Source organism: Aspergillus puulaauensis, chromosome 6, assembly GCF_016861865.1.
Source record: "Aspergillus puulaauensis MK2 DNA, chromosome 6, nearly complete sequence".
Taxonomy (NCBI): Eukaryota; Fungi; Ascomycota; class Eurotiomycetes; order Eurotiales; family Aspergillaceae; genus Aspergillus; species Aspergillus puulaauensis.
The window spans coordinates 1,134,877-1,154,016 of record NC_054862.1 but is presented as its reverse complement, the minus strand read 5'-3'; the positions used below and the strand labels follow the sequence as shown (position 1 = coordinate 1,154,016).

Genomic DNA, 19,140 nt, shown 5'->3' with positions numbered 1-19,140 from the left:
AGTCAGCCGCTTCGGACAGCATAATCAGCTGTTGTCAGAAATGTACGTCCAGATGACCGCACATCGTATTCAATTTTGGCGGTCTCAAGCGGAGGACGGAGGCGTCGAAATATAAATATATCCACACATCAGCAGTGCAGGTGTACAATAATACATGTCTCAAGAACCCCCTGGCAATCTCCGGTTAGGTAGTCTACTGCCGTAGTAAACACTCACATTGTGTCCTTCGGAGCTGTGATTTGTTCAGATCGGCAAACCGTTGAGGCCCCGCCCCTCTGGCTCACCGCTCGGGGGCTGGTTCAACGTGATTGGCGAACGCCAGTGCCAGTGGCCCGTGTTTTGTTGGTCGCACCGCCGCAGCACCGTAGCAAGGAACCCAGCCCAAAGTGTCTCACTTCTGCTCGCTGCATCTCACATTCTTTTCTTTTCTTTCCTTTTCCTCTCCTAATTCTACGCTGCTTGTATTTTCTTCTGCTTCCCAGCCTGCCATACTACAGTCCACCTTATTCACTACTCAAACCGCGCCACAATGGCGTCCCCTGAAGTTAAGAAGGCGATCGCAGAGGCCGCATCACAGTATGCGAAGCCTGAAGGGAAGGTTTTCCAGTATGGTACTGCCGGAGTAGGTGATCACTCAGATCCAGTTCCTTGGCCACTGGCTCTAGAAGCTAACCACCGTCTCACTATTTGCAGTTTCGCATGAGAGCGTAGGTCTCTCCCTTTCTACGATACCGTCTTATCCCTTCCTTTGAGGATCTGTCACCCCGCATCCACCATACCCCGCGATCGGGATTTGTTTACCCTTTTACTCACGCATTTCTCTACCAGGGATTTGCTTAACACAGTTGTTTTTGCCGTTGGATTACTCGCCGGTCTTCGCTCCAAGAAACTCAGTGGGCAATGGGTTGGCGTTATGGTCACTGCCAGTCACAACCCTGCGGAGGACAATGGTGTCAAGCTGGTTGATCCTATGGTGAGTTGAGAACCACAGTGAAAACTGCGCCTGGAGTTGAACTAACTTATTTGACCAGGGCGAAATGTTAGAGGTATAAGTTTACACATTTTATTTCCCTAGTTAAACAATTGCTCACTATTTAACAGGCCGAGTGGGAGGCGTATGCGACAAAACTTGCGAATGCTCCAATGGAGTCCATTGCCGATGTATACGATGAACTCATCAAGGAGATTGATGTCAGCATGGATAATCCGGCCCGTGTTGTCTTTGCTCGCGATACCCGCGCATCTGGCTCTCGTCTTGTGGGAGTCCTTAATACTGCTCTTACCGCCACCGAAGTCGAGTTTGTTGACTTGAAATATATGACAACCCCCCAGCTTCACTATGTCGTCCGGTGCAAGAACACATTAGGAACACAATATGAATATGGCGAACCCACTGAGCAAGGGTACTATGAGAAACTCGCCGCTTCTTTCAAGAGAGTCATGCGGGGTGTTAGAGTTAATGGTTCACTGACCGTCGATTGCGCAAACGGTGTCGGTGGCCCGAAGCTGAGAGAACTTATCAAGTATCTACATGGGGCTGAGGAAGGCGGTGTTGATATCAAAATAGTGAATGACGATGTCATCAACCCGGACAGCCTAAACTTTGACGTATGTCACCAAACACGCATACTGAGGGGAACTTGCATACTAAAAAAGTTTTTTTTTCTTTCTGTCTAGTGTGGTGCCGACTATGTAAAGACGAAGCAGCGTGCCCCTCCTTCATCAAAGGCGTCTACTCTCGATCGCTGTGCCTCTCTAGATGGGGACGCGGATCGACTTATCTATTATTTCATTGACGAGAGCAACGTTTTCCGTATGCTCGATGGCGATCGGATCGCCACTCTCGCAGCTTCATTCATTGGGGACCTCGCGCGGAGTGCGGGTATCGCTAATAAGCTCAAGATTGGTGTTATTCAGACTGCTTACGCCAACGGATCCAGTACAGACTACATCGAAAAGGTCCTAAAGCTCCCCTCTGTTTGCACAAACACAGGTGTTAAACATCTTCACCATGCTGCTTTGCGTTTCGATGTTGGTGTCTATTTCGAGGCGAACGGCCATGGTACAGTCACCTTCTCCGAGAATGCTCTGAAAACCATCAAGACCACTGAGCCCCAATCGCCGGCCCAGAAACGCGCGCTCGAATGCCTCGATGCTCTCACAGATCTGATCAACCAAGCCGTTGGCGATGCTCTCAGTGACTTCCTGCTTGTGGAAACCATTCTTGCTCACAAGGGCTGGACCCCAACGGAGTGGCTAGCCACCTATACTGACCTCCCCTCACGACTTGTTCGTGTGGAGGTTGCTGACCGCTCGATCTTTAAGGCCTACGATGCCGAGCGTAAACTCGAGTCGCCGCCCGGCCTCCAACCCAAGATTGAGTCTCTGCAGTCTCGCTACAACAAGGGGCGGAGCTTCGCCCGCGCAAGTGGTACAGAGGATGCTGTGCGTGTCTATGCTGAGGCTGCAAGCCGATCTGAGGCAGATGACCTCGCCACCCGCGTTGCAAATGCAGTCCGCGACGCTGGTACCAAAGAAGTTATTCAGTAATTTGGGAATATCTTGGCTATGCATGGGCCACCTGGAGAAGGCCACGCAGGGCTATGGGGGTCAATTGGCACTCCCTTAAAAATGTTGACGAAAACTATTTAACTATTCACGATACTACCACTTTATTATCCTATCATACAACCAATAGGAAATATGATGAATTCAATGACCATCTTTCGTCTCTTACGTAGTGACAGCGCTCTGTATGTGTGTTTAGCATTTACCGTTTCCTACATGACTATTCTGGAACATGCATCGTAACATATAGAATTCCGGGTATTCAATTCAACGCTTAACTGTGTATAGAAAGAGACCCGCGACATAAAATTTTCTTTTTCATCTAGGAGAAGCTTAACCCTCCTCCTGATCCATATCATCCCTTGAACGTTTTCCTTTACCGAACTTCTTCCCTCTGCCCCCCCTCTTCTCATCAAAGCTCTTCATCTCAATGGTGGCCTGCCGTGAAGCCTCCGCAACGCGCTCTGCTATAACCATTACTTCTTCCTTTTCAGTATCATACTCCGGCAGCTTCTTCCCCAGCGCAGTCTCGACTCTGAGCCAGACTTCAATATCATATTGACTGACAAAGCTAATAGCCACACCACTTTTCCCTGCACGCGCTGTACGGCCAACACGGTGAATATATGTCTTGCTGTCCATCGGCAGATCGAAGTTAAATACAACATCGACAGAGGGGATATCGAGACCACGGGCGGCGACATCTGTCGCAACCAAGATGTCACGGCTGCGAGAGCGGAATTTTCCTAGGGCGCCCAGACGCGCGGACTGGGAGAGTTGGCCGTGGAGGGGGATTGCGCCGAAGCCTAGAGCTCGGAGCATGAAGGCCACACGCTGGGTTTCATGAACGGTTGTCGTAAAGATGATAGCCGACTTTCCGGCAAATTCGTTGAGCAGGTATACAAGATACAGATTCTTGTGCTTGTGCGGAATGCAGATGTAAGATGACTTTAGGGTAGAGACGGTTTGGTATTTGCTTGAGACGGAAACGCGGACGGGGTTGGAGAGCGATGCGCGTTGTAGGGACTCGACTTTGGAGCTTAACGTCGCAGAGTATAGATAAGTATGGCGGGATTCTTTGGGAAGGACTTTGAGGATTTTATCGATCGACTCGCCGAAGTCCATGTCTAGGAGACGATCTGCTTCGTCGATGGCGAGGTATTTGAGATTTCGGAGGGAGAAGCCTTTTGTATTTTCCAGGTGATCTATGAGTCGACCCGGCGTTGCGACAATGATGTGAGGCTTTTTTCCGAGTGCGATGGACTGGGATACCATGTCCATGCCTCCGACGATAACGGCACAGCGGACTCCGATTGTTGAACCTAAGTTCTCGAAGGATTGGGATATTTGATATGCGAGCTCTCGAGTGGGCGCGAGAACGAGACCAAAAAGCGTCTGGGGCGATTCCATAAGAGCTGCGGTTGTTGTTAGGCGTGTCATCTAAAAATCAATTTTCTGGGAAGCATACATTGGAGCATTGGGAGGGCAAAGGCGGCCGTCTTCCCACTTCCTGTTTCCGCAAGACCGATCACATCACGACCTTCAAGTGCTAGTGGAATTGCCTGCGACTGAATGGGAGTCGGGGCCTTGTAGCCCATAGTCTCACAGGCCTCACATAGCTGCTCAATGATTCCTAGCTCTTGAAAGGTTTTAGCCGTCTCTGGTTCTTCGCCGGAGGTCTGTTGGTCATCCTTGACGGATTCGCGAGAGCTGGTCGACTCGGCATCGGAGTCGCTATCGCGCTCCTGTTGTTTCTGGGTAACCTTGCGCCTTTTTAGTGCCGACATTATGGGTATGCAACTGGATATGCTGGTACAGCGAAGAAGACGATCCCGCCTTATCAGACAAAAAAATTATATGGAGCCGCGCAGAAAAGTTGATCCGGGTGATTTTTTGCGGAGCCGGACTTTATCTTTTTTTTCTGCCCAGAAAAAAGTATCAGCGAGACCATCAGAAAAGGATTACCTTTTTTTCCTTGATTGTTGCTCTTTTTCTTTTTTAGTTTTTTTTTTACAGAACTCTCATCATGCCCAGGCGTGTTAAGAGTCGGTCTCATCCTAAGGCGCCTAGTGGCCCTGCCAATGGCAAAGGGAGCGCCTCATCCGTGGGCAAGAGCCCGAAGTCTATGGTTATCAGAATTGGAGGCTCGCGAGTTGGCGGCAGTGTAAGCCAGCTGGTGAAGGATGTTCGTCTCATGATGGAGCCAGACACAGCAGTGCGACTAAAGGTACGACTTGCTCCAAGCACACGGTGTTGTCTAGTTCATCTTTACTGACCGATCTAGGAACGCAAATCGAACAGGCTAAGGGACTATACAGTCATGACGGGGCCTCTCGGTGTCACCCATCTCCTTCTATTCTCCAAATCCTCTACCGGAAACACGAATATGCGTCTAGCGCTCACGCCGCGCGGTCCTACTCTGAACTTTAAAGTAGAAAGTTATTCTCTTTGTCGTGACGTCGAAAAGGCGCAGAAACGCCCAAGAGGTGGTGGCCAGGATCACAAAACACCTCCTTTGCTCGTAATGAACAACTTCAACAAGGCTGATGCCGATGAAAATTCCAAAGTGCCGAAGCGCCTCGAACACTTAACAACTACCATCTTCCAGTCGCTTTTCCCGCCGATCAACCCCCAGGCCCAGCCTCTATCCTCTATCCGCCGTGTGATGCTCCTGAATCGAGAACCCGAGGCCGAGTCAGATGACGAAGGTTCATACGTGCTTAATCTGAGACACTACGCGATTACCACAAGGAAAACAGGTGTCTCTAAACGCATCCGACGTTTGGACCCCAAGGAAGTCCGGAACAGGGAAAAGCACAAGTCCGCTGTCCCCAATCTTGGGAAATTAGAGGATGCCGCAGACTACCTATTGGACCCTTCGGCTGCTGGATATACGTCAGCCAGTGAAACGGAGTTGGATACTGATGCGGAGGTCGAGGTTGCCGGAACAACGACAAGAAAAGTATTGACGAAACGGGAGATGCAGCGCATGAAATCCGGAGAGAAGGTAGACAAGAAGACAAACGCGCCTGAAGTCGAGAAACGGGCTGTCAAGCTAGTTGAACTGGGACCCCGGTTGAGACTTCGATTGATCAAGGTCGAGGATGGACTGTGCGAAGGACGAGTGATGTGGCACGATTATATCCACAAGTCTGAACATGAGGTTGATGCGTTGGATAAGAACTGGGACAAGAAGACGAAGGAGAAGGAAGCACGAAAGAAACTCCAGAAGCAAAACGTTGAGCGCAAAAAGCAGGAGAAGGCCAAGGCTCGTGCTGAAGGCAAGGAAGTCGAGGATGACGACGATGAATTGGACGATGAGGATGTTGATATGGACGATGAATGGGTAAGCGATGACGAGGTTGACCAGAAGGAGGAGGGGGAAGAAGAGGAGGAAGGAGACGAATCTATGGACGAATGAACTACCATGGAGAGCCGCCTTTGAACATGCCACGAGCGCTTCATACGCTCCCACCAATTGCTGTGTTTTAGCAGAACTGCGCTGCGTACTGCCGATGGAGTTAATCTTCCCACCATTAATCATGACCGCGGTTACCGTTCCGAGCGATACATTGCGACGAATGTCTCTATAGGGATGCTTGTCTTCGTCGGTACCAGGTGCTTGAGCAGCGCTGTAAACTCTTGAGAGAGAAAATGAGGGAGGAATTAGTGATGCTAGAGAGCCCTTCACTTTTGGTACATACAATGAGCCGTACATCTTCCATTTAGGATATCAAATTATACCCACATTTGTTCATCGTCAATTATAGTAGATATCATAAAGATTACGTCGTCACATCAAAATTCAATGGCCGAACTTCCTTTCCTGCTCCATTTCAAATTATCGCTTCAGCTTCTCTTCGACTATCCGCTCAACCATCTTCTCCAAAATGCTCATATTACCCCCTGCTGTTCCAGCAAAGTAGGCCTCTATTCCTTTCTCAACATACTTCGCCATGACATCAATCTCCACATTCACAAAATCCCCAACCTTCTTTGCGGCTGTTACAATCTTCTCCTGCGTATACGCAATAAGCATAATCTCAAACCACCCATCCTCTCCATCCTTCACCTGCGTAACCGTCAAGCTTGCTCCGTCAAGCGTAATGAACCCCTTTTCAACAATGTACCGTAAAGTAGTACGATCGCGGGGTTGAAGACGGAGAACCAATGAATTCTCATCAGGCGTCGTGGCAATAATTCTCGCAATTGTGTCGACGTGACCCTGCACCATGTGTCCGCCCATCCGGGTTTCGCCTTTCACAGCACGCTCGAGGTTCACTTGAGAAGTTTCCGTTAAGGCGCCTAGATTTGTACGGCGGAGAGTTTCGGGGGCGACTCCGACCTTGAACCATGATTTTTCAAAGGCCGTGACAGTCAGACAGGTTCCTGCGCCGGTTGAGTTAGCAGCTGATGCCAATCCATATTAAAGGTGGCGAGATGGCAGGCATATAAGGAAAATAAATGTAATATATCGTGATTGTTGGACTTGTGTACCATTGACACTAATACTATCGCCCAGCTGCACATCGGTGAGAATAGTCTCGCAATCGGTGATCGTTAGAGATGTGCCCCCGCCGCCGCTTGCTGTGGTGTCGAGGGGCTCAAGAGACGAGACCGCTAAATATTGCGGTTAATTCAGAGATCAGTTGTTAATTTGAGAAACTCACTCCCGATGGTTTCAACCAGTCCGGTAAACATGGCGGATGAGGAGGAATGTTCGGCTTGAGTTATCCGCAGCGGAAGAGGGGTGGAAAAGAGTGGGCAAGACGGAGTTGATATGGAGCCAACGGCACACCGGCTGGGAGTTCTAGGTTCCGGGATTTGTCAGCGCTTATCCAAGCGATTTATTTAAGATTCCTAATAGCACGTACCTATAACGGAGCTTTGAAAATGTATAAGTGTCTGAATATGGAGATGCGATTGACTGAAGCTCGGGGTGGAAGTGCTTAGCGGAAGAGGCGGCGGGTCGACCTCGGCTTTGAGGCCGGTGCTGAGCCCGAGTCGGAGAGCTTCTCCAATCTTCATACTTCAATGTCGGACCTCCCGCCTACCCTTAATCAATTGTAACCTCTTTTGCCAATGTGCAGTCTCTCCAAATCGTCACAATGAATGCGACATTCAAATTACAGAGGGCATTGGCTGCCCAGCGCCTTAGCCCTCAACGATCGACGAGGGGCAGCATATTCAAACACGCGACACAATGGCGCTCTTATTCAACTCCACTGGCTGCCACCGATGGGACACTGCCCCTGCAGGGTATTAGAGTGCTTGATATGACACGAGTCCTCGCTGGGGTAAGCTCTGTTCTGTTCTCATATCCTTTGGGGACGATGCAAATTCCGTGCGGGGTACATCCGTGATATTGACTCTCGGCTACAGCCATATTGCACACAAATTCTCGGGGATCTAGGGTAAGTCGCTGAAAGTCAAGACACTTTAGTCGCGAATATCCAAGCTTGATTCTAATTTACCATTGCGCAACAGAGCCGACGTGATCAAGGTGGAACATCCTGTGCGGGGAGATGATACTCGAGCGTGGGGTCCACCGTACGCCAAATACAAGCACGGTGCAGACAAGGAGGGCCCTGGCGAGAGTGCTTACTATCTCGCGGTATGCCGTGATCAGGTCATAATACATTTCATTGAAACATCTTGGGCTAACTACCGCGCAGGTCAACCGCAATAAGAAATCGATCGGTCTCTCGTTCCAGCACAAGTCCGGCGTTAATATTCTACACCGGCTAGTCAAAGAATGCGATGTCCTTGTCGAGAACTACCTTCCAGGAGGTCTCAAGAAGTATAATATGGATTACGAAACACTCCGGAAAATAAACCCTAGCCTGATCTACGCGAGTATCACCGGGTATGGCCAGACCGGGCCGTACAGCAACCGCGCTGGATACGATGTGATGGTGGAAGCCGAGATGGGATTGATGCATATCACTGGAAGCAGAGGTGGCGAGCCTGTCAAGGTTGGTGTGGCCGTCACAGATTTAACAACTGGGCTGTATACGTCCAATGCGATTATGGCTGCATTGCTCGCGCGAGCACGAACCGGCAAGGGGCAGCATATTGATGCATGCCTAAGTGACTGCCAAGTTGCAACTCTTGCCAATATTGCAAGCTCTGCTCTGATTAGTGGAAACAAGGATTCAGGGCGTTGGGGTACCGAGCACCGTATGTACCCGAGTCGTTATCATTCTCGTATCCAGGTGTACTGATAGCTCCAAGCATCCATTGTGCCATACCGAAGCTATCCAACTCGCGACGGGGATATCTTGTTTGGCGGCGGCAACGACAAGTTATTCGGCGTGTTGTGCGACCGGTTAGGTCACCCCGAATGGAAGTCGGATCCTCGATTCTTGACCAACAGCGACCGCGTGAAGCACCGACCGGAGATTGACGGCTTAATTGAAAACTGCGCCAAGGAAAAGACCACGCAGCAGTGGCTGGAAATCATGGAGGGCAGTGGAATGCCCTATGCTGCTGTCAATGACATCCAAGGGACGTTAAACCATGCACACGGTAAGTTGCTCCAGCAGCAAAAGACCTATTCCACACAAATCCTTTTAACACCCTCACTGTTTAGTCCAAGCGCGTGGAATGGTCACCGAAATCGATCATCCAACATGCGGTCCCGTCAAATTAGTAAACACGCCGGTCAAGTATTCCCATGCAACCCCTGGCGTACGAACGCCTCCTCCCACCCTCGGACAGCACACCAATGAGATTCTTGCAGAAATGCTGCATTATGGTGAAAAGGAAATTTCTCAACTGAAACAGGATGGGGTCGTATCATAGATAAGGTATGCATTCGAATACAAGGCATGTGATCGTACATAGGGAGTCGGAGGGCTCGGAATAGATAGCAGAACGCTACGTTCGAATATAATTGCAATATTCAAAAACACAAGTCTTAGCAATATAACCAGGGTTTCAGCGCGGATATATAAACATAAAATTGTGCAAAAATTGAGACCATGCCGGGTTCTCAAAAGAGGATTATTTGAATGAACAAGTGAACAGATCAAGTTCAATAATTGGGAGACAAACCAATCACGTGACGTTGTATAAATCCTTGGATCCGTTCAAACCTGACGGTGTCGCTCCATCTCGTGGCCCAAAAGCAACAAGCCCAGTTATCCCTTCATTGAGCGCTCTCGCTAACCCGTGAGCTTGGAGTTTCGGGAAAATTCACCAGCTGGCCTGGGGGCATGTCCAAGCAAAATGGGGTTTCTTCATCCCTCGCTTCTATAGAAGCAGCGCCACCAAGCGGAACTGTGACCCCAAGCACTCGTAGTGCGCAGTCGCACCCATCAGCCTTGTCCAACACATCGTCGACTCGAACACTACAGACTCCAAACTCCAGTCGATCCGGTACACCATCTAGTAGAGTCCATATTCCAAAACTTTCGGCAGCCACGACGGAGCTCCTTGCACGGTTCGCCCGTGATATCAAAGGACCACGGCAGCAAGTGCTGCCAAGAGATGATCAAGCATATGTCAGCTGGAATCCTTCTTCTTCAAACTCGGTTTACAGTAACCAAAGTACCAACTCTCGGAATATAGACACAATGAGGGCTTCTTCAACACTCATCGAGCTACCAACGGCTCCCTTCGTGTACCCAACCAGGGTGGAGGCGCGAGCTGTGGCCCCAAATCTTGCGTCTGCGCCTACGCCGTCTTTCAACGGTATTAATGGGTCGCCTACCGCACCGAATGGCTTGACTCATATCGCACCGATGCCAGCGGCAACATCTTCAACATTGACACCAACGCCGGCCGGGCCAAAGGTGCCAACCCGCATGCAGTTATCGCCAGAGCATCAACCACAATCATCTAACAGCATTAATGGAACTCCCGCGAAGATTTATGGCCCAGTCAATATCGCTCCTAAACCAGTCACAGCACATCCCGCATCGACACTGGTACTGGCTGGCCCGCAGATCCCAGGCCCTACACGGACGTTATCAGAACATCAACCACCATCTTCCACTAGCATTAATGGAACTTCAGCGAGACCCCATGGATCAATCAATATCATTCCTAGACCAGCAGCTATTGATTCGATATCAACACGAACACCGACTGGGCCGCAAGCAGCAGGCCATCCACGGCTACCGTCAGAACATCCATCGCCCGCCGCCCACATTAACGGGACTCCTGCAAGGGCCCATGGCTGCTTTAATATAAATCCTGGGCCTGCTGTTTCTGGTTCAGCATTAATACCGGCATCAGCTAGCCCGCGAGCTCCTGTAGATATCCAAACACCGTCAGAACCTCGGCCGCCACCTGCATCAGCAACATCGTCAACAGCATTAGCACCACTAGCGCCAGCTCCCACAACTTCAAATATCTCCAATGGGTCGCTAACAAAGCCCTCAGCGGTTATACCAGTCAAGGATACATCTCATTCCCGCCAACGACGAAGTGCCGGGAGTAGAAAAAGTGGATGCAAAAAGCGCAAGCGTGGCCATGATAGCGACGGTGAAGATATCATTCGAGCGGCGGACTCTAGCTCGGATGAATCAAATGTTACTCCAATCGCAACACAAACGAAATCCGGCCGACAAGTGAACAGACCTTCGCTATATGTTCCTTCACCTCTCTCGCCAGCTATCCCCAGGGAGTCTCATAATCTTCATGGGCCCTCCGACAAATCCCAAGAGTCCACCAGGCCACGAAAACGGGCGCCCAAAAAGGGGAAGAACACGAATATTATATGTATGTATTGCCAGCGTGGCCATAGCCCACCGAGCAATGCTATTGTATTCTGCGATAAATGCAGTCGTGCGTGGCATCAACACTGCCATGATCCGCCCATTGAAAATGAGGTGGTCACGGTGAAGGAAAAGGAATGGCTCTGTCGAGAATGCAAGCCTGTGAAGATTACCATACTCCATCCAACTGTTGTCCGGAGCAATCCAACCCCTAGCTCTGGGCCTCCCGTTCATCCTCCATTAGTGATTCCCAAGACTGAAGTAGGAGGAGAGCAGTTCCCTACGAATGACCGCCGGCGGTTTTTGTCAACATTATCACATGCGGCACTTGTCGAATTCCTTCTTGCTATATCAGATAAACACCCGACTATACCCATGTTCCCTGAAAACATGAAATCATTGCCGTCGTCAAACTTTGCATCATCCCAAGCTGTGACCACAGCAAGTCCTTCTCAATTTAACGCCTCCATCTCAGCGAACAATGCAGGCCCTTCAGCTTCCATACAGCCCATATCAGCTCTTGAGGGAGAGAACAATGGCCAGCCAAATACGGATCCGGCCTCGGAACGCACTCACAGGGGACGTTACCACGAGTCATCGGACGAGGACTCCGAGTATGAATTTCAGGAACACCGTCTCTACCCGCGAGCCGGGAATGGGGTTCGTCTTTCGAAAAACCAGGAAGACCTCGATATTCTACAGGAGGACCCGGCTTGTCCCACGTTCAGCTATGCATTGCACAGAGCTCTGCCCACCATCACGGGGAATGTGCCTGCTTAACATGTCCTATGCAATATAATCATGCTTTATATGCTTCACTGCATGTTCCTTTAGCGGTTCAGCGGCGCTTTGGTATGTCCTTCGGTGCACGCTTTATTGTACAGGATTAGCGTAGGGTTTCAACCATTTTTAAATGGGGCTCTTTTAAAGGCACTCAAATATCAACGAAAGTCGAACTTTTGAGTCGCAACTATCAGCTTAGAATACTATATAGTTCTAACGTAGCTATTAAATCATTGGCTACACTTCGAGTGCGTAAGGAATCTTACAGTACAAACCGAAAACCAGCTTCAGAAGCAGCCAACTGCGCGCGCTTCACCACGCTGCCCCGAGAAACAACCGCTCTACTCGTTCTCACCGGAGGATCCCAGACAACCTCCGCAGTGCTCTTCCGAGCCCGAGTCGTGCCGGGTTCGAGAAAGCCAGTATCATCCATATCGTACAACAGCAGACAATCCGCACAGTCGCCCTGTTTCAAACACACGCCGGGATCAGATTGCGATGGCGAAGACAGTCCGATGGCAGCACGGGCACGCGTAGACACGCATTCATACAGTAACTCCGCGTCGCTCACCGTCCCAGCTTGATAAATACCCACACCTAAACAAGCGAGACTCAATGGATCCGCAGAGCCCCAGGGCGTGAATGCGTTCCCGACATTGTTCACGCTAATCACTGCATCGAGTCCGAATTCATTGATCATGGAGAGAACAGGTAGCGTGCCTCTAGGGTTAGACTTTATTCCGATACCATTACCAGAGGGCGTAGCTGCCATGTAGAGATCGCTCGTCGGAAGACCAACAAAGCTAACAGGGAGCTCATTATCGTGGACTTCTCGCGCGAGGCGCCTCCAGTCTTCTTTCTTGAATAGAGAAAGCCGTGTACAGTGTCCCAACATTACGCGTTTCCTCGTCTTCTGCGACGTCCATCCTAGCGTAGAGAGAGTCCGCAGAACATGCCAGATGAGCGGTTCCGGATCTTTCTCCAGGGGGGCAAGGTTATAGTCAAGATGAAAGTCGAGGTGCCGATCGTTATGTAAGGCCGCAGCAACAGCCCACTCGATGTTCTGTTTTGAAGCTTCGATGGTCGATTCCACGTATGGTGTCGTGCCCAGAACACCAAGCTTATCTGGTGCGTGATCCCGGATAGCAGCTTCAATCAGGCGTCTATTCTCCTCTCCGTGTGGAGTTGAGAAGATGGGGTCTTGTGCGTAGGAAACGAGTTGGATATCACAGGCGTCTTTCCATTTCTCTTTAAGGACCAGCCCGGCATTAAGGCAGGTGTGTTGCACAGTGTGGTCGACTTCAACGAAACCGCGGATGGCTGTTACGCCGGATGCAACGGAGTCAGCGAGTAGCCACTCGCCACGTTTGACAATGTCGGCTTGGGTGAAGGCTGCTTTCGCTTTGGCTGTGGAGGTGAGGGCTTCCTGGAATGAGCCAGTTGAGGGCAGTGAGTTGCTGTATGAGGTGGTGTTAAGTATGAAGGCTTTGTCTATATGAACGTGAGGATGGACGAGGGCTGGGAGAAGGAGAGGTGTCGAAGACGAGGAGGGAGAAGGAGGATCATTTGGACTAACAGAGGAGATCACTCCTTCCGGGCAGTTGGGACGATATTCTATGGTGACATCCCAGGTGGTGTCTGGGCCGCCTGCCGATGTGCCTCCAAGCCTAACGCCATGGATTGTCTTCAAGGGAGGCGTCGGTCGAGAATACATTGCGATTCATGCATATTCAAATGCGTTGACAACGTTTCAGTTGTTGGTTGTTGGGGAAACATGCCATATCGTAGAACAGTTGGAGTCTAGTAGCTAGGTATAGAAAAGACGGCGGGGAATCCTGGGCCGGAGACAAAATATATTTCCAACCTCGGAACCAGAACATTACTAGTACACGAACATCGAGTCCTGGACTCGCAATACGAGACTTCTTCTTCCAATTATCCAAATATAAGTTTGAATATACGGACTACGGACCCCAGAAAAGAAAAGGATATGACTATCTATAGACCAGCTGTTGGACGCTAATTTCCCGTACAGCCAACCCGAAGCTCGAGTCTCGGTGCTTCCTTCTTCAACCGAAACAATGTGATTGCCTTGAACCCAACATGGCTCAGTACCACACCTAAAAGACACGCTTGCTCCTTTTCTTATCCTATCTTACCGGTTAATCTTCACACATACCCAGACTGAGAAAAAGTGCCAACATACAGAATGGCACAACGTATCCTCACCACGCCCTCGCGCGCAAATCCCAACCCACCACCGTCAAAACGATGGCACGAACACCTCAACATCGACCTTATCATGACCGTCCTAACCCGCTCAATATTCCACCCCTTCATCGCCTGGATCATAGTCCTTTGTCTCCGCGCCCAAGCAACCCCCTACGCGCACCCCGCATTCATTGTCGCATTCGCCTACGCTACCTTCCTGACCCTTCTTGACATCGCATTTATGATTAGTGATCGAATTGCATTTGGCGCGCCCAGACAAGTCGATTTGAGCGAGGAGGTCATTGTTATTACGGGAGGAGCGAGCGGGCTGGGAAGGTTGATCGCTCAGATCTACGGGCTGCGCGGGGCGAGCGTTGCGGTGCTGGATATCGCGGAGAAAAAGGATGTTAAGGGGTGGGAGGATGTTGGTGGGGTCGAGTATTATCGATGCGATATAGGAGTGAGAGATGAGGTTGAGACCGTGGCGCGGAGAATTGAGGAGGACGTATGTCTTATTTCCCTTACCCTTCCTTAGACTCCCTTCTTTGGCTTATCTACAACTGGGTGACCACGTTACGCTCTGCCCGTTGGGTGCTTCGTGATGATTTCATTTGCTAACTATTTACTTCTAGCTGGGTGTACCAACAGTGCTGGTTAACTGTGCAGCGACTCGGATTAATGGGCAGGCGCTTCTGTCACTATCTTCGGAAGCATTCCAGAAGACCATACAGACGAATCTTTTGGCAGTTGTTCACACTTGTCAAGTGTTTCTCCCATACATGCTATCTAGCGAGAACGGAGGCACCATTGTGAACGTTAGCTCGGTCCTAGGACAACTGTGCGCCGCCGGCCTTGCAGACTACTCGGCGAGTAAAGCAGGCCTCAGTGCCCTGCATCGCACATTGGAGGCAGAACTCCGGGTATCAGGAGATGAAGGTAAAGTGAAAACAGTGTTGGTCGAGTCCGGTCAAATATCAACGCCCTTGTTCAAGTCTATTAAAACGCCAAACTCCTTTTTTGCGCCTGTGCTTGAGCCTATCCATGTCGCCCAGGCTATTGTATCCATGATAGATCAGGGACGAAGTGGTGTTATTAGGTTGCCGACGTTCGCTATGCTTGCCAACCTGTATGCGGTGTTACCGGCAGGCCTTCAGCAGATCGCTCGGTATCTGAGCGGTATTGATTCCGCTGTGCCACGAGCGCCATCTCAAACGAAGCAGGTTGGAGTAAAGAAACCGGAGCCGCAAGTTAAAAAAAAATAACGCGCTCAAGCCTGGTCTGGTCACTCTTAACCGCCTTTCAATCGTGACCCGAGCTCACCGATGTATAATATGAATATAGAATAGAGATCCCGCCTGTCATGGAAAGTTGCACCTTGATGTAGACTGCCGTGTTTTTAGCACATCCCCACTGCCATCAATTGCAACGAGCGATGATGAGCGCACATCTATTTCTCCCGTGTTAGAATCATCTTTTCACGCTCGCTCTGTCTCGCACGCAGAGTGCTCTTCTTAGCATGCTTCCGGATGTTCTCCTCGCGTCTCTTAATAGCCGCAAGCTCCTCAGTCTTAATCTCACGAGCCTTCTTGATAGGTCGAGGAACGTGGCGCTGGCGTTTGATCCGTTTGATCTCTGGCATATGGGAGTACCTCTGGACAAGGGCTTGGTCGTATTCCAATTTTGTTCTCTGGCGGGCGCTCTTAATCCCACTGCGGTCGGATGCGTTGGCACGCCATAATCGGATGTTACCATCATCCGAACCAGATAGAACGTATTTATTATCGGGAGTAAACTTGGTCGAAAACACACTGTCGTTGAATTAGTTTCATGATTTGCATTAAAAAAAATACTTGGAATAACTGACCGTTGCATTCTCTGCGTGTGGTAAATGTCACGCGAATGACCAGTTGCCCTGTTCCACAAGCGAATCGTCCTGTCGTACGAGGCTGAAACAAGCTCTTCGCCCGTCGGACTGAAATCCACATCCATAACTGCAGCGACATGGTCTTTGAGAACATTCAGAGCACGATCCATCTTCCTCATATCGAACATATAGACATTATGGTCTTCGTTGGCAACTGCGAAGTTGAACGCTTCCATTGGATTCCAGGAAATAGCGTTTGATGCTAATCTCAGCACCAGTTTAGATAGAGGAGACGAGGTGCGGAGATCATAAAGAATGACAGAGCGGTCGATCGCAGTCGACGCAAGGACCGAGGTCTCAGTTTGATTGAAGGCGACTGATGTAATCGTGTCAACGCTGGTCGGCCAGTGAAGGGTTTGAGAGGGTGTCGAGGAGGGTCGCGAAAGGTCGTAGATCGAGATTTGAGATGATGATGCAGCGAAAAACGGTTGGTCACGGTGGTGTGTGAGACTAGTGAAAGCGCCTTGGCCGAGATATGTTGCGAGAGGGGGAGCTTCGGAGGAGGAGTTATATGGGTCAAATAGTTTAATCGTCTTATCGGCAGCGCAAGAAAGCAGTTTCCGATCCGGCGTCCAGCATACCCCCTTGACGATATTCTCGTGCGCCGTGTTGTCCCAAACCTCGCCTTGTGTTGTAAGGTCCCAGACCTTGACCACACCATCACCACTCCCACTAGCAAATCGATCCAACGAACCAGGGTCCTTGGCCATTGTGTAAACACCATCGACATGACCTTCGCCCATCTGGCCCAAGAAGGGGGCAGCGAAAAGACGCTCCATTTTTACAGCATTGAGAGCTCTTGTATACTCGCGCGCACGCTCGAATGGATGCTGGGACGGGTCTAGATTTCGAGGTTGCCGAACCACAGCTGTACCGGGTGTCTGCTGCGAGGCAGACGATCGGGAAAGAGCTTTGATCTTCTGTTCAGGCATTAATAACTTGCACAAAGAAATCAAAAGACGGATACAAATCTTACCATGGTTCCGTTTTCCGCAACCTAGTATTCATAAAACGGAAGAAAGGGGCCCGAAATCGAATGAATGAGGAACTGGAGAGGGACCAGGATATTTTCGTTCTATACATTTTTTTCTGACGGATGAAATCGAGACCGCCGGGTTGTGGGCGGTGAGAATAAGGGCCTCAGGCAGAAAGGTTGCTGGTGACTTAGTAAGGTGAGATGAAGCTCCAGCGGCCAAGTGATGATATCCGCCCATCCATCACCCTCCTCCACCATTCTATCCTTGATTCTCACATTACGAGCTCGTCCTGCACTGCACTGTGTCACCAAATATCAAACTTCTTTTCGAAACTACAATATTGCGTTCCCGCCCCCCTCACACCAGCATAAGTCATGGCTCCTTCCTCTGAGGCCGCTCAGCGGATAGAGGAAGCTCGAGCTCTCGCAAAGACGGATCCTAAGAAAGCTGAGGCTATCTACAAAGATACTCTTGCAAAAGGCCCTGGGTCCTCCGAAAAGTCGTCGCGTGATTACGAAAATGCGTTGATCGGATTGGGAGAGCTCTACCGGGACGAGAAGAAGCCGCAGGAGATTGCAGACCTGATCAAAACAAGTCGGGATTCTTTTTCGTCGTTCGCCAAAGCAAAGACAGCGAAGCTAGGTATGTTATATTGGTATCTAAAGGTGATGCAGAGAAAGTGATGGGAGGGCTAATGAACTGTTATGTAGTACGCCAGTTGCTCGACTTGTTTAGCGAGATACCAAACACCCTTGATATTCAAATTTCCGTCATCCAAACCTGCATCGAATGGGCCGTGGCCGAACGCCGGTCCTTCCTTCGACAGAACCTCGAGACTCGGTTGGTGGCTATATACATGCAGAAGCAGAGCTATTACGACGCTCTTAACCTGATCAACTCGCTTCTCCGGGAATTGAAACGGCTCGATGACAAGCTTATGCTAGTTGAAGTGCAGTTGCTGGAGTCGCGGGTATACCATGCGCTTGGAAACCAAGCCAAGGCGCGTGCTGCTTTGACCGCTTCACGGACTTCGGCTGCTTCTGTCTACACACCTCCGAATCTACAGGCTAGTCTGGATATGCAGAGTGGTATGCTGCATGCCGAGGACAAAGACTTCAACACCTCATACTCCTACTTCATTGAGGCTCTAGAAGGCTACAGCTCCCTGGACGAGGGAGAGAAGGCGACAGCGGCTCTCCAATACATGCTGCTTTGTAAGATCATGCTGAACTTGGTGGACGACGTGACGACTCTCCTAGGCTCCAAGCAAGCCCAGAAATATGCCAGTCCACGACTTGAGGCCATGAAAGCAGTTGCGCGAGCTCATGCCAACCGCTCGCTTGAAGAGTACGAGAAGGCGCTCTCGGATTATCGGTTCGAGCTAGGAAGCGATGTGTTCATCCGTAACCACCTTCGCCGACTCTACGACGCTATGTTGGAACAAAACCTCATCAAGGTCATTGAGCCATTCAGCCGCGTTGAATTGGATCATGTTGCCAAAATGGTGGGGTTGGACACACAGCAGGTGGAAAGAAAGCTTTCACAGATGATTCTGGACAAAGTTATCATTGGAGTGCTAGATCAAGGCGCAGGATGCTTGATCGTATATGACGAAACTGAGCGCGACCAAGGATACGACGCCGCACTGGACACCGTTGCGAAACTGAGTAATGTCGTGGAGGAGCTGTACACTAACCAAGCATCACAACTGGAGTAAGCATATTGTCTGGTTGCTTTGCGGGGATCTTTTGTTTCTATGCTCGGGAAATGATAACACTTAGAGACATAACCCAATACATCAAACATCTAGCTGAAGAAGCCGATGGAGTTAACTCAATATACATAGAATTTATGTCCTGTAGCGTATAATTCTGGACTCTGGAGGGTCTGGTGGTTGATGGCTGTCCGAAACGGGTAAAGCGCGATCGCGAGTTGGACTCCCAGCGAAGTTTGG

General features: G+C 50.2%; 10 protein-coding genes across 10 annotated transcripts; 6 read left to right on the top strand and 4 right to left on the bottom strand.

The window, feature by feature from the left end:
* Window positions 1-529: 529 nt before the first annotated feature.
* Window positions 530-2,550, top strand: agm1 (phosphoacetylglucosamine mutase PCM1; the record flags this gene model as incomplete). Its single annotated transcript, XM_041693723.1, has 6 exons — window positions 530-622; window positions 694-707; window positions 829-973; window positions 1,032-1,046; window positions 1,102-1,608; window positions 1,678-2,550. The coding sequence occupies 6 exons, from the start codon at window positions 530-532 to the stop codon at window positions 2,548-2,550; spliced, it is 1,647 nt and encodes a 548-aa protein (XP_041559625.1).
* Window positions 2,551-2,901: 351 nt separating this feature from the next.
* On the bottom strand, window positions 2,902-4,355 carry rrp3 (RNA-dependent ATPase RRP3; the record flags this gene model as incomplete). The annotated part of the gene is made up of 2 exons (XM_041693722.1): window positions 2,902-3,983; window positions 4,037-4,355. 2 exons carry the CDS (start codon window positions 4,353-4,355, stop codon window positions 2,902-2,904), a joined length of 1,401 nt encoding a protein of 466 aa, XP_041559624.1.
* A 239-nt stretch (window positions 4,356-4,594) lies between these two features.
* On the top strand, window positions 4,595-5,989 carry APUU_60477A (Brix domain-containing protein; the record flags this gene model as incomplete). Its single annotated transcript, XM_041693721.1, has 2 exons — window positions 4,595-4,795; window positions 4,853-5,989. The coding sequence occupies 2 exons, from the start codon at window positions 4,595-4,597 to the stop codon at window positions 5,987-5,989; spliced, it is 1,338 nt and encodes a 445-aa protein (XP_041559623.1).
* Window positions 5,990-6,409: 420 nt separating this feature from the next.
* Window positions 6,410-7,269, bottom strand: RIB5 (riboflavin synthase; the record flags this gene model as incomplete). Its single annotated transcript, XM_041693720.1, has 3 exons — window positions 6,410-6,957; window positions 7,066-7,188; window positions 7,239-7,269. The coding sequence occupies 3 exons, from the start codon at window positions 7,267-7,269 to the stop codon at window positions 6,410-6,412; spliced, it is 702 nt and encodes a 233-aa protein (XP_041559622.1).
* A 407-nt stretch (window positions 7,270-7,676) lies between these two features.
* Window positions 7,677-9,372, top strand: APUU_60475A (CaiB/BaiF CoA transferase family protein; the record flags this gene model as incomplete). Its single annotated transcript, XM_041693719.1, has 6 exons — window positions 7,677-7,865; window positions 7,951-7,982; window positions 8,056-8,182; window positions 8,244-8,748; window positions 8,803-9,096; window positions 9,161-9,372. 6 exons carry the CDS (start codon window positions 7,677-7,679, stop codon window positions 9,370-9,372), a joined length of 1,359 nt encoding a protein of 452 aa, XP_041559621.1.
* Window positions 9,373-9,785: 413 nt separating this feature from the next.
* APUU_60473A (uncharacterized protein) lies at window positions 9,786-12,071 on the top strand (the record flags this gene model as incomplete). Its single annotated transcript, XM_041693718.1, has 1 exon — window positions 9,786-12,071. The coding sequence occupies one exon, from the start codon at window positions 9,786-9,788 to the stop codon at window positions 12,069-12,071; it is 2,286 nt and encodes a 761-aa protein (XP_041559620.1).
* A 265-nt stretch (window positions 12,072-12,336) lies between these two features.
* APUU_60474S (putative zinc metallopeptidase) lies at window positions 12,337-13,788 on the bottom strand (the record flags this gene model as incomplete). The annotated part of the gene is made up of 1 exon (XM_041693717.1): window positions 12,337-13,788. One exon carries the CDS (start codon window positions 13,786-13,788, stop codon window positions 12,337-12,339), a length of 1,452 nt encoding a protein of 483 aa, XP_041559619.1.
* Window positions 13,789-14,283: 495 nt separating this feature from the next.
* Window positions 14,284-15,547, top strand: APUU_60472A (uncharacterized protein; the record flags this gene model as incomplete). The annotated part of the gene is made up of 2 exons (XM_041693716.1): window positions 14,284-14,790; window positions 14,918-15,547. The coding sequence occupies 2 exons, from the start codon at window positions 14,284-14,286 to the stop codon at window positions 15,545-15,547; spliced, it is 1,137 nt and encodes a 378-aa protein (XP_041559618.1).
* A 185-nt stretch (window positions 15,548-15,732) lies between these two features.
* Window positions 15,733-17,188, bottom strand: SOF1 (rRNA-processing protein SOF1; the record flags this gene model as incomplete). Its single annotated transcript, XM_041693715.1, has 3 exons — window positions 15,733-16,093; window positions 16,150-17,129; window positions 17,186-17,188. 3 exons carry the CDS (start codon window positions 17,186-17,188, stop codon window positions 15,733-15,735), a joined length of 1,344 nt encoding a protein of 447 aa, XP_041559617.1.
* Window positions 17,189-17,560: 372 nt separating this feature from the next.
* RPN6 (proteasome regulatory particle lid subunit RPN6) lies at window positions 17,561-18,903 on the top strand (the record flags this gene model as incomplete). Its single annotated transcript, XM_041693714.1, has 2 exons — window positions 17,561-17,828; window positions 17,897-18,903. The coding sequence occupies 2 exons, from the start codon at window positions 17,561-17,563 to the stop codon at window positions 18,901-18,903; spliced, it is 1,275 nt and encodes a 424-aa protein (XP_041559616.1).
* Between the last annotated feature and the right edge of the window lie 237 nt (window positions 18,904-19,140).